Source organism: Teleopsis dalmanni, chromosome 2, assembly GCF_002237135.1.
Source record: "Teleopsis dalmanni isolate 2A chromosome 2, ASM223713v2, whole genome shotgun sequence".
Classification (NCBI taxonomy): domain Eukaryota; kingdom Metazoa; phylum Arthropoda; class Insecta; order Diptera; family Diopsidae; genus Teleopsis; species Teleopsis dalmanni.
Window position 1 is genome coordinate 180,726,797 of NC_051847.1, and position 14,137 is coordinate 180,740,933.

At 31.3% G+C, this 14,137-nt stretch overlaps 1 protein-coding gene across 1 annotated transcript; it reads right to left on the bottom strand.

Moving 5' to 3' along the window:
- Positions 1–347: 347 nt before the first annotated feature.
- On the bottom strand, positions 348–3,591 carry LOC119676296 (mushroom body large-type Kenyon cell-specific protein 1). The gene has a single exon (XM_038087536.1). The coding sequence runs from the start codon at positions 3,589–3,591 to the stop codon at positions 802–804; it is 2,790 nt and encodes a 929-aa protein (XP_037943464.1). The 3' UTR covers positions 348–801.
- Positions 3,592–14,137: the final 10,546 nt, after the last annotated feature.

Sequence of the window (14,137 nt, forward strand, 5' to 3'; positions counted from 1 at the left end):
GTGCCTATTTGTCGATTGTCAAAAAATGAAACAGAAGAAGAGAAAGTAAAAATAAATTTAATTCATTTACTATACATTTTACATTTTACATATTATATATATTTATTATATATATGCATTTAAAAATGCATTTATATATAATATATCTATCCATTTATTTATATTTTACTTTTAGAATTTTATTTAAAAAAAATTTATTTTTATTTTTATTTTTACTAGTAGCAGTTTTATGTTATATATTCTCATATATTATATATACTTTTCTCTGTGATTTTTTTCTTAAGTTTACACACACGTACATATAAATGGTTAGAATAGTATTATTAAGAGTTTTTGCTTTCTTTTACATTATAAATAAATTTCCCATTTATAATTAATATTTTTTTTATATGTTGTAAATTATGTAGAAACTGTACATTGTATTGAATTGATTTTTGTGATGTAGCACTACAAAATGATATATACATATTTGTAGATTTTTTTAATTTTCTTACTTTTTTCGCTAAAAACTGACTAAACGCGCACATTAAACATTGCATCTTCTATAGCTTATTGTCCCATAATTTAACCACAATTTCGTTCTGATTTCTACGCGCATATCTCTTAATAAAAATTGAAACTCTCTCTGAGTTTCGTCCCTCTGATAACCTTAACCCTGCTGTTACACTTATTAAACTGTTGTGAACTTACGTCATACGAATTGTGTTAGTTGATTTAGTAAAAAGCTGACATTTGAGTTGAACTATATAAATCTCTACATCACGATAAGTCATATATGCTTACGCCATATTGTAATTTTCTCTATAAGTTCTCCTCCGTCTCCCGTTCAGCTTTGATTTGCGCCAACTTCTCGTGCAAAATTGAGGTCGTATTTGAGTTTGTCTTATCTACGTCATCGGGTATCTCTGACTTTAATGTAGCACTGCCATTTAAATCAATCGCCATTTTGTTATTGCTATTGTTGTTGTGACTTTGATTAAGTATCATCAACTCACTTTTCAAACTGCTTGCATCGGAGTCTCTGGAAGTCATACGACTTCGTTGTTGTCGCTTTATTGCATTCTCGCCTACCATCAAACCGCCATTACCACTAAGATTTTTACTTTTGTTGTTATTGTGTTCGGGTACGTCTTCAGTGCCGCTTTGCGAAGCTGTATCGTCGTCATCGCTGCTCTGCATAGGGCTTGAGCGTTCACGTTTGATATTGCTAAATGATAGAGGACTACCTGTACGTTTATTCGATCCGCAACCACTATAATCATTTTGTCGATTATTGGTAAAAGGTAATGGAGTTTTGTTGATCAGTAATTGATCAAGTAATACATTCGAAGGAGTCTGACCACTTTTGCGGTCCAAAGTCTGACGAATAATATCATCAAGTATATTCGAAGTGTCATTAACATTAGTACCGTCGTAAAGACCATGATGGTTTTGGCCCAACATAGGGCTGGCAATTGGACTGGGACTATTGGCACTAGTGGCAGTGCTACTGCCATTGCCACTTGCTACTGCAGCACGCATTGCCTCCTCCTGATAGAGAGTTTTAAATAAATCAGATTTCACAGCGGCCGCATTGCCACTTTGCGCATTGCGGTTAAAGTCCATTTGCATTTGGTTGAAAGCTGTTGTTGTATGTGGCCAATGAACGAATGGAGCCCCATATTGTAGTTGTGCTGCCATACTAGGATCGAGCATGGGCATTTTCATGCCATTTGTGAAGGCTGACACATTTGAGAAAGCTGTTGCATTCGAGCTATTACTTTTGAGTGCATTACTGAGCTTAGAGTTGGTGCCAGCAGCATTAGATTTTATTTTGTCCAAATTATTTAGACCGGGAATGTTAGAGTTTGATTTTGAAGTGCTTGCGCTGCTGGTACTATCAAGTCCTGGTTGTGGTTTCGGTTCACGCTTACGTGGTCGCATTAAATGTCGCTCTTTTACTTTGTATTCGAGCGTGGAATGTGGCACACCATAATAGCTTCCAGCGCGATGTACCGACATTTCACCGCGTTGTACCGCCTTCACAGCTTCCGTAAGACTGTCACGATCGTAATTACGGTATTTGCCACGTTTTGGCCGTGTGCCTTTACCGGCTGCTAGTGCTGCTGCATCCTGGCGACTTAGATGCATAGCAGAATGATGTTGATGATGCGGATGTGATGGAACATGTTGCAAATGTGGATGCGGTTGGTGATGTGGATGTGTGTTATGTGACGAAGCGCTCACTGCTGCCAACAAATTTGGTGCTGTGCCAAAACGCGAGGTATCAGTACCACCAATATTCTTTACAACAGAAATACTAGGCTTTTTATATTCACTATTTCCACTGTTACTGTTGCGTTCGGCGTCAGATGCCAATACCAACATAGATGCAGCCGCTGCAGCATGTGCATCTTTATTGGCTTGTTCATTCATAGTGCGGTGTATACTATTGGCAATAACATCGCGTATTGTCATTGCTGGGGGCGATTGAGAATCGGGTGTACCATGATTGCGTGCGTGCATCATAGCTGGGATGTTAGGATTTTGACGATTTGTGGCCACAGCGGTGCTATTGCCACTAGCTGCTGCCACAGCAGCTGCTAGCATAGAACTAGCAATATGCGGCGATACCGCAGAGTGTGGACTATCACCGTTACGGGCATTGACATTATTGTTATTATTGTTGTTGCAATGCAACGATGGTGAACTTGAGACTCTAGCATTTACAGCAGCACTGCTGGAATTTGTAGTGCCTGCAATTGGTTTGTAGGACGGAATTTTCAATATATTCGACGGATCATCGCATAACTCATTGGGATCCAATGAAGAGCTAGTCTCAGGTGTTTCAGACTTTGGTAGTCGATGCGAAAATTGTGTTACATGTTGTTGTTGTTGTTGCTGCTGTTGCTGTAACAACTGCTGTAGTAGTAAACGTTGATCCAAAATATTCGTGCTGCCATTGTTCATAACCGCATTATCACCAGCCGTTACACTCAAAACCGATCTAATCGCTGTAAACAAATCACTTACGGTCATTGTATCCAATTGTGGACGAGTTGAGATCAGTAATGCTTGTAGAAGCATATTAACATCCAATAACAATGGTTGCGGTTGCGGTGATGCTTGGGACTGTGGTATACTCAATGGTGAGCTGGTTTGTCTTTTCAAACCATCTGATGGCATGGATGGCAATTTAGGTGATGCATTTGTTGTGAGCATGTCTCTTCCTCTGCTAATATCAGATAACTCTGCTCCATTATTTTCACTGAACTTAGGCAAATAACTTGATACACGCTCTAAGCCTTTTGGTATATCATCAGCTAGCGTTTCTGGTTGTGGTGTTGAGGCGTTACTGTCTTCACCTTCATCACCGGACATTTTATCGTCCATTTCCAGGGTACTAGTGCGGTTTGATTCTGTTGTCATTTTGCTAACCTTGTTACGCAAAGTTGAGCGAGGAACGCAATATTGGGCAGCAGCTCGGCGAGTACCCAATTTGCCAGTTAAGATATCTTGTAGTGCATTATTTAAGTCCTCATCGCTATAGGTGCGTCTGGCTGTTGGTGTGGGCGTGGCACGTGATGATTTTGTTCTACAAATAGAAAACATTTTTAAATCTTTTGTAACATTTCAATTTACTTATAATATTATAGTTAAAAAATGATAATTCATACAAGAGAATGAATTGAATAAGAAATAAGAATTTGCTAAATTTGTTGGTGGAGTATAGATCCTAATTTCTCTGTTGAATCATAAGGTCATACCTTAAATGTTTTCATTCATATTGAAAAGTAAAAATGATAAGTCACACTTATGCAATATACATTATCATTTCTTTTTTTTACATTAAGATAAGATTAAATGTTTTTTTTTTGTTTTTTTTTTAATTTACAATTTGTTCTGAATTTCCAAATTCATTGATTTCTCATTTGTGTCTGCTAAGACCCCCAAAGCTTTGCCGCTTTGTCTGTTATATTTATTTATTTTTTGATTGATGTCACAATTTCGTTGATTACTTAAGTAATATTTTTATTATTGTGGAACGTACTTATATATATATTTATGTTTTATTGTGTGCAAATAAATTTGTGAAATTCTTTGAAATTTTTTTCTTTTGTATTTTATTGAAATTGAACTGATAACTTCAACTGGCAATGAGGGTTCGTTGTGCTAATTTTTGCATAATATTTTTGATATTCGTCATTTTGGCGTCATTTCGACATGAATTGATAAAATATTTTTAATTTATTGCAAACGAAAAAATAAAAAACCTTATGCAAAATTTACGTAGTCCGTAATTTTGTTACTCGCATTTTTTTTCTTTTGTTGAAGACAAAGTACAATTCTAATTATGTCGAAAAAGCTATATAAACTCTCAAATTCATTTAGTTTTTGTGTACATAACATAGACTAATTTTGTAACTTTTTTCTTCATATACAAACTATATACAATACTATATTATATAATAAAATATATTAAAAATTATTTTTAAATTTTAATTGTTTAAAAACACTGTTTCTTTATTTTATTCTTTTGATATTGAAAATATTTGAATGGAGATTTTGTACAGAATTTGTTTCAATTTTTTCTTATTTCTAATTTTTTGTTACCTGGTACTTTGGTTGCTTTAATATTAAAAATGTTTGCGTATTGATTTCTTTAGAAAGTAAAAAGCGTAACGGCACTTTTATTTGCCAATTATTTTTCTACTGCTAACATTTTCGTTCTTGCTGTCGTTCTTGGTTGTGTTCTTTTAATTTGTTCTTTTACTATAAGTATGTATTGCTATATGTTTGGGACTACTTTGTCGGACTTAAAATATATATGTATCTATTTGTACTGTATGCAGTGTTTTTGATTATCTACAAAATATTTAAATAATATCAGTAAACCAATGAAGTTCGTATATTATCTTTGAGATTGTTTTGATATAAGCGCTTTTGGACTAATGTGGAAACCATCATTAGCAAGCGTTGTTGAAAACGTTAGATAAACCTTATCTTTTTACGAAGTCACGGAAAATAAAATATATAGAAATATATTCTTGAAAGCCGAGATTAGGCGAAAGTACAACAAAAAGAGAGCGCTGAACACTAATTCAGAATTGCACTCTATTATATCAAATTCACCTGAATCATTTATTGTTAAAATTAAATGCAGTACTTGTTATAGTGGACTAACCAATTGTTCACAGTCACTTTAGAGTAGGTGTGCTGTAGACACTAACTTAGGATTCCTCAAGCAAGGAAAATACTAGTTATTATTCCATATTCTCATGTTAAAGGGTTACCAGTAGTGTGTGTTTGTTTTTTAATTATTAGTAAACAATGTGCATCGTTCTATTGGTGTCTAATATATGTCTGTTGGAGGCATATATTATAATATAAATATTATAACTATAATTATTATATGTCATTATATTTTATATAGTCATTATATTTTAATTATAATTATTAATATATATAATGTCATTTTTCCTTAAAGAAAAAAGCTAATTTTGAACAAAGTTTTAATTTTTTATTAAGGATTCCAAGAGATTTTCTAATTTTCTATAGATAGATAGACTTTTTAATGGATATTACAATAAATCAGTTGTGTGACGTGAATATCCAATTCTTAAAATATGAGTTCCAATATAATCTACGCAATATATACAATTTGCAACCTTACTTATATAAGTTTATAGTATTTGATTATCCTTACAGTATTATACAAGTTAATTTAAACAAATTTTTGGGTTTTTATAACAGACTCGGAAAAATTTTCTAATTTACAAAAGAGAGTTATATATTTTTTTAAAAGATATTACAAAGAGTTTCTTGTGTGAAGTGGAATCCAAATTCTAAAGATCTATTCATCAGTATAACCTATGGCCTCCTTTGATTATTTTCAATTCTTATTATTAATATAATTATATTAACTTACTCTTGTACTAACTTATTAGCTTCTTTCAGATATTTTTCATACTTGTTTTAAACAACAAATTATATGTCATATTAGTGATTAAATTTATTTCTGATATTTCGACATAAACAAAATTTTCTTTTGTCTTGCACATAAGTAGATATCACTGAAATCACTTTGATTTTATTTTATTTTTTTTTGTTGGTCAATTGTCATAAGTATTTACGACTTTTAAACCTTTTTGACGTTTGTTTGCAGTTGACAGCTGTTCCAACAATACATTTCAGTTTGTTCCGAATTACTTAAATAGCTGCTTCTGCAACATTAACCAACACCAAGTCTTATACAATTAATGCACTTTCTACAGGCAAGAGTTACACAAACTTTTTGGGGTAAAGGACACATATATACAAATTTTCTATGTGCTTCCATTTGGACTTCCCCAACCATTTGTTTGGGTTGATAATATCGCATTCGAACAAAGAAGCCAAATCATTTTTTCTAGAGTTGGCTTTCTTCCGGGCTGACAATGAGTGCTTTTTAAACGTCTGCTGCAGTCAGTGTCAGCAAAGAAAGGATCCATTTTTTGATTTTTTTGGGTTTTATGTTTTATTTTTTATTTCAGTATTTTTAGTTGTTTTTTTTGCTTTAGTTATTATTGTGAAAATTTCCTTTGGAGACAAAAGATGACAAGCGACAAGATATCCAACATGTTTTTGAAGTTCATTAGACGAATTTCAAAATAATTTTCACCAGGTGAAGTTGGTCTGAGTGCCGGGATGTGTTATTTATGTATGCATGTTATGCAGTAGAGTTTGATAAAGATACTTTGATCTAACTTAGCTTACTTGGGCTGGCTTGGGCTGACTTGGGCTGGCTTGGACTGACTTGGGTGGCTTTAGGTAGTTGCAAAAAATTAAAAATATTATGTAAAAATTTACTATGTTCTCATTTTTTGTTTTTTTAATGTGCTTTGTTGGGCACACCGGAAGCAAATGTGCAGCAAGACAAAAATATGCACAAAAACTGAAAATGAAAATTCTAAAAGAACAAAAAAATCACGTTTCGTATTTAGTAACGGAAACGCAGCTTCTTTATGCAAGCGAACCGGAAAGGGACCATTTTTCTTGTGCTTTGTTTTTGTCTGGAAAATGTCTGAAAATGTAAAAACATTCAAAAAAAAAATAATACACAAAAGTACGTAGAAAAAAATCACAAAAAAAAGCAGATGAAGTGCATGTTGACAACAAAAACAAAAAAATATTTAAGTAATGTAGAAAAAAAATTGGGGAAAATAAAAAAAAAATGGAAAATTGTAAAAAATGTGGCAAGGACAGACGAAAAGTTGCTTGACTTATCAGACGAGGAGTTGGACTGGGTACAATATTTCGCAGACAGGTAAGGAAGACATAGCACCTGAAAAAGGTATATACCAGCCACCAGCTTGTTACGTATTCACCAGCTGCGCTTGCAGGAGTTGGGTATTCTGTAGATGTTTTTGCTGCACAATTTTAAATGCAACGTCAGTGTTGCATTCGCTTTTATTTTGTTTTTGTCATTAAAATAATTTTTTGGAAGCAATTTGAAGTCATTTTTTGTGACACGAAAAGTTGATGCTGGGTTTTTGTTTGAGATTCTATTTTTTTCCGCATTTCAGACAAATTTATAATTGCGAAAAAAAAAATATAATAACAAAAACAACAATAACAACAGTAACTTTGTTTAAAATGCATAAGTAATTTCAATGTCGCTTACTGATTATGAGTCATTTACCTTTTTTTGATGTTGCAACAGCGAATTGCAATTTGTGTGCTTTGTACTGCCTGCAATTGCAATTGCAGTTGCAGTTGCATTTCAGTTTGGTATGGGAGAAAGAGCACGCATAGGGATTTTGCAATTTTTGGTTATTTGGGTTGATATTTTTTTCAATTTCCTGAATTTTTTGTACTTTATTTCGTTTGTAGTTACAAAAAGGGTTGATTTTATAAAGTCGGCTTTGTTGTTGCAATTACAAATGCAACTGCATTGTTATTGCAGCAACTCAAACTGCTATTTTGATTTTAATCATTATAAATTATTGGGCGGTTTTTTCGTGTACACCGTAAAAGTGCATTGATAAGTTTTAAAAAATAAAAAAAATATTTCTTTTTTGTTTAATTAAAAACTTTGATTTTGGAAGGGAAAGTGTGCATCTTGTTTCCGAACCATTGTTGTTAATAAGAGTTAAAATAAGATAAATTAAATTTTTCAATATCTGTTGAAGATTCTTTTATCAGTTGAGTTGTTATCTAGCTAAATGTCATATGCAGTTCATGCGTTTTTAATTTCCGTTTTGGCTTGGATGCCATAATTTTCAAAAAATTGTAAGAATCATTTATTTAATATAGAAACCAATATATTATCTGAAACAGGGCTATCCAAAGCACGGCCCACAGGCCGCGTGCAGCCCTCATTTTTTTATTTGTACGGTCCGCGACGTGTTTTTAATCTACCACAATAAGGCAAATTTTCTTTTGATATACTGGTATAACTACATTATTTTATTTTTATGGTAAATCAAATAAATGAAATTAAATTAATAAAACTAAATTTTGAATTATAACCGTATTTTTATTTCTGTCGAAAATAACTATCAACGTATGTACATTTGTTTCTGCGGACCTCCAATCTGTACAGTGATTTCTGTTGGCCCGCGATCGCATCTGATCTGGACAGGATGCTCCCGTTACCTGTGCTGTTGTATGGCGCAGAATCATTTTTGTAAAATTTTTTGTTTTCTGCAAGTTGACGACGACTACCGCATTCATGAGCTATACAAACTTTACCTTGATAATTCAACGAATTTACCTCCAACGATTTTGCTGACCTAATCATGTCATGAGAATAGCTGACGATGCTCTTGAGAAAAAATTATTTGAGCGGTAGATAGAAAAATAAACAAAAGGTAGACCATATCTTTAGTGAAGTGATCGAATTGAGAAAGCACTATTCGCAGCAGAGTTGCCTGGAGAGAAGTGCTGCTGAACTTTGGTTTGTTTGGTTTGCACTGAAAGTAAGAGACTGGAGAAGACACGCACTTATCAGAGGCACTCGATAACGGTTTGTTATCGTCAATGAAGTAAGTAAGTATGTATAGGCTTAATGCTAAACTTAAAAGGATAGTCATATATCAATTTTTTCATTTGTTTTGGCGTCCAGACTTCCAGTCGTCAATATCTCAGACTGGAACTTCGTTACCTACATAGGCGCATATCTATCTTAGTGGTTATAAACCCATGCCGTCAGTACATCGTCACTAGTAATACCCGGACAACAGCAATAGTTTTAACAGCAAAAAAAAAACCAAAATAACATAAATAAACGATGACATTATGTGTAAAACATAATTAAAAACATATTTTAACTGTATTCGCTTCTTAAAGTGCGGTGCAGATTATCATATTTGAATGTTAATCAAAAAAGAAAATCTAAGAATGACACTAAAAATGATAGTCTGCCTGTACCTTTGAATGACACGCAACCAATATGTTGACGTGGTCACTAAAATTTTAGTGAGCACATCATGCATCTTTTCGCCAACATGTTGTGAATGATAGCCTGTCACCCAAAAACTTGCACTTGCATTCGTCATTCAAAAGCACATTTTTGCATGGTTGCATTAACACACTTACAGCATGCAAACGCACTTACAGCGTGCGTAAACACTCTTATTCTTCAAAAATTTTACTTAAATGACAAGTCTAAAATGTGAGCACGTTCGGTTGATAAAATAAATTTGAGCAAGAGATAAATTTGAGCGCAACTTGAATGACATTCAAAAATGATAGTCTGCACCGCGCTTAAGAATACATCCCATAATATGATATCTTGATATTTTGAATTAATAAGAGAGATAAGTAAAGTACTGTCTTTCTCACTCTTAAGATTTATAAGAGAAGAATATGATTATAATTGATAGTATTAAAGTGAAAGGAAAGGAAAAATTTAACTTTCAATGTGATTGCATTTTGTTAAGTTTTGTTGAAATAATATCTTTTGTTTAACGGCTGACTGAAGTACAGCGGTTGCATGCAATAATGGACCCCTCCATTTTCTAATTAATTTCATGTTTATAATTGAGGAAGTAAAATGTAATTAATTTAATAATAAATTTTAATATAAATTTATATGAATTAAAATAAAAGAATACAGCTCTTGAACGGTCGGTTAGAATACCTTTAAGAATCGACCTGAAACAGTTTACGCCCTTTGCACGGTATCTTACCCAAAACGAGAAAGCCTTTTATTCATTTGTTTTTTTTTGTTTTTTGTTTTTTTTTTTTTGTTATACCCATTTTCGTGCTTTTTTATTTTCATTGCTTGCTGCAACAAACATTGCGTGCGTTGCATTTGCATACTGTATTACCCCACCTCCTGTTGTATTTAATTTTTTTCTGCGTTTTTAATTTTAATTTTAATTTCTTTTTTTTTTTTTTTGTTTATTCCTACAATTTTTTGTTTTTTCGTGGACTCCGAATGCAATTTCGTTAAAAAATGCATACAATTTTGTGTTTGCATGCAGTTCGTATGCATGCGTGTGTGTTTGGGTGCGTGCGTGTATGCGTATTTGTGAATGTAGTGTGCGTGTGCTTTTGAATGTGTGCGACGTTGCGTTGCATTTTTCGGAAGATATGCAATTTTTCTGTTAAAATGGTGCTTTTTATTTTTTCGTTTTTCTATCTCGCTCATTTAGGCCATTTTTCACATTGACTACGGGTATTGTGCGCTCGCTCGGTTACACCGCAAACGCCCATTGAAATGACAAAATATGAAAAATGCTATGAAAGTGCACGCGTGACGTTTATTACGGGCGGATTTTTTCATTTTTTCATTTTTCCATATAACATATATATATATATATATTCATACACAAATCTATACATAATTATATTGTATATTTATATAATATGTGTGTTTGTTTGTATGTGTATGTGTGTTGAACAAAATTTCGTAAACGAAAGTCAAAATGAAAATTACAAAAATTACAAAAAATATGACAAAAAAACACAAAAAACAAAAAAACAAAAACAGTAAAAAAATGCAAAAAGGTTATGGTAAAAGTGCATAGGAAAAAACGTAAAAAAAGCGATCGATATGATGCACTCATTTCTGTCTGGTGCGCAGTGTGAAGAGCATGGTATTCCCCTTCACCCAACAACATTGCTTTGCAATACAGACCCTCGAACAACCCAGTTTCAAAGTGAGGTGCTCCACTAGGGTACGACAAAAAAATACAAAAATACAAAAATAAAAAAATTAAAATGGAAAAATTGAAAAATAATGTAAAAACAAAAAATACACACAAAAAAGGAGAAATAATAAACGCTCGAAAAACCAAATTTGCAACGTCAGATTTTTTGTGAAGAGGTTTTTGATTGTGTCCTCGTTGAAAAAACAAAAAAAAAAACACGAGAATTTGCTTGCAGCGATACAGTAATGCACGTGTAGGCGGGGGTTGTATCAATGGGTGAGGGAGTTAGCTGTTGGGTAAGGGTTGGCTGCCCTTTAAGTAGCAGGGCGGTAATAATTTGTAAAGATGCATGCAATTTTAAGAAGCTATCGTTGACTAAACTGAAGACGACATAGCAGAGAAAGCACCGAAAGCAGAAATGCATAGACTTGTGTTAATGAAAAGATTGATATTAAAATAAAAAGAAAATATATTTTTAAGATATCAAATTACGAGTTAAATTTATAAGTACAATTACTTAAATAAAATATTATGCATTCATGCACTCTCGACTGTAGACTACAGACTGCAGACTGCAAAATGCAAAATGCAGATACCCAGATACCTTCAATGGACTGTTTGACGAAAAGTTGACAAGTTAATTACTATTTTGTCATTTGTTTGAAATAAAAATTTCTTTAGATATCCTGAGTGTTTCAGTTTTTTTTTGTCTTATTAAAATATAATTAAAAAGATGCAAAATTTGTTTTATAGCTGTAAGCACATTTTTTCGACTGTAATTTGTTCATTAATTTAAATATTTTCAGTTTTAATAATCTGAAAGTTTCGAATAGTCAAAGTAATATAAATGAGTAGTAACATAATAATGTACATAACAAAATAATATTCTAACTGTATTTAGCTTAATTATATTTGTTTATGTATTTAAAATTAAAGTAGCTTTTAAATGAAGAAAAACCCTTTACCTTTATTTAATCAAATAATTAAAACAGTCAATGGAAATTATATCATTATTAGTGGACCTAATTTTATGCTCATATATTCACCAATCATCACATGTGCAAATCAAAAATTAGTTAACGATATTGAAATCTCTAATTATACATATGAAATGGGTAATTTGTTATTTCACATAATCAAGTTAAATAAATTTAAAACGCATAAATTTCAAATATATGTACAGTTTATTTTCTGTACATAGTTTTTGCATTTGCATTGTTGGTTTTTGCTTTCTTGTGTTTCTCTACTCAATCAACTCTTAATTTGAGTTAGTGAAAACAGTAAAATAATAATGATTGGCGAATAAGATTCTTATATGTCTTGAAAATTGCTGTAAAAAACCACTGCATAACAATTTTAATTATAAGAAAATAAATATGATTGAAGGATTGAACGAAAATAGAAAAATTATTTTGGATTCATAACAATGAAATATCATTTTATTTTTCTGTACATAGTGCATTTTTGCTTTTTTCACAGTTGTGTTCCTCCAATTACCCAGTCCTGATCGTGATTTAGTACAAAAAATAATAATAATTATGATTGGCGAATAAAACTACCATTAGTCTTGAAAATTGCAGTCAAAAACTCTGTTTAATTATTTTTAATTAGAATAAAATAAATAAAGAAAATAAATTAGAATAAGCAGCAGTACAAAATAAAAGGGAAGAAAATAAATTAAATATTTTTGGAAAATACATAAAACATATAAAACATCGTCACATCTAGTGACTAAACACTGTTGTAAGGAAGAGTTGTGAATATGGGCAAACTAAGGGAGAGAGAATATGGGACGCTGAACACTACTCAAAAACAGTTTGCTTAAAGGAATGGCCATCTTTATTACTAAACGTAACAGATCAATGGCAAAAGTGTTGAGCATTTGACAGTTTAATCGCTTAGTATTATTATTAAAAGAAGGGATCGTACATTGCGACCTAAAAGATCTATTGTGCCCACATTAATCGGTTATACAAGTTTAGTTTAGTGATCTTTTTAAGTGGTAAAAACAGGTGCATAAGTGAAAAAAAAATTTAAGAGCAAATAATTAAAAGAATAAGTAAAAAAGAATAAAAGGGTATAAGAATAAGAAAATTAAGGAAATCTAAAAAAAATTTCAATAAATGAAAAAATTGCAAAAGTCAAAAGTAATAAAAAAAATTGGAAGATAATTAAAAAAAAAATAAAAACAGTGGAGTAGAAATGATTAAAATTATAATAAATAGTTAAAAGCAAAAAAAAAATTAAACAAAAGTATCGAAAGTAAATTGGAAGAGAATAAAAAAAGATATAAAGATAGTAGATTAAACAAAAGTATAAAGATAAAAATTAAGAATTTGAAATGTAGAAAATTAAAAATAATAAAAGATATTTTAGAATGAAAAACAAACTTCCAAACAGAAAAAAGAAAATTAAATAATTTTTAAATCGTATATATAGTATTAACACAGAGAGAGATTATAGTGATTATAGAAATGACCAGATAAGAATTTATAAAGATGATTAAAAGTCCTATCACCATTTACTAAATTAACTAGGTCAATAATTGAAAATAACCTTTTGATCATTGTGAATATTTTTAGTTTGCATTGAAATGTAATCGAAAAGTAACCACTAACAAATTACATTTTAATTTAAATTTATTTTAATCTTAAAGGTCAAGTAAAACCTATTATTTCAATTACGTATACATTCGAAGCTCAAATTATTTCAAAATGTATATTAAAACAAGCAACAGTTTAAGTACCAGCTTAAGCAATAAAAAAGTGGAGAGTTAGTCAAAAACCAATATAATAAAAAACTACCAGCTAACAGCACTTAAAAACTCATTAATAATTATATAATTGATATGAAAAGTAATAATAAAAAAAGAAGAATTTGTAAAAAGTAAATACAATAAGAAAAAGTACCAACTAATAGCATTTAAAAATTTCATGAATTTCATAACTGATGCGAAAAATATTAATGAAAAAAAATTTTTTTTAATTAATTGTAATTACATTTTAGATATAAACATTTGA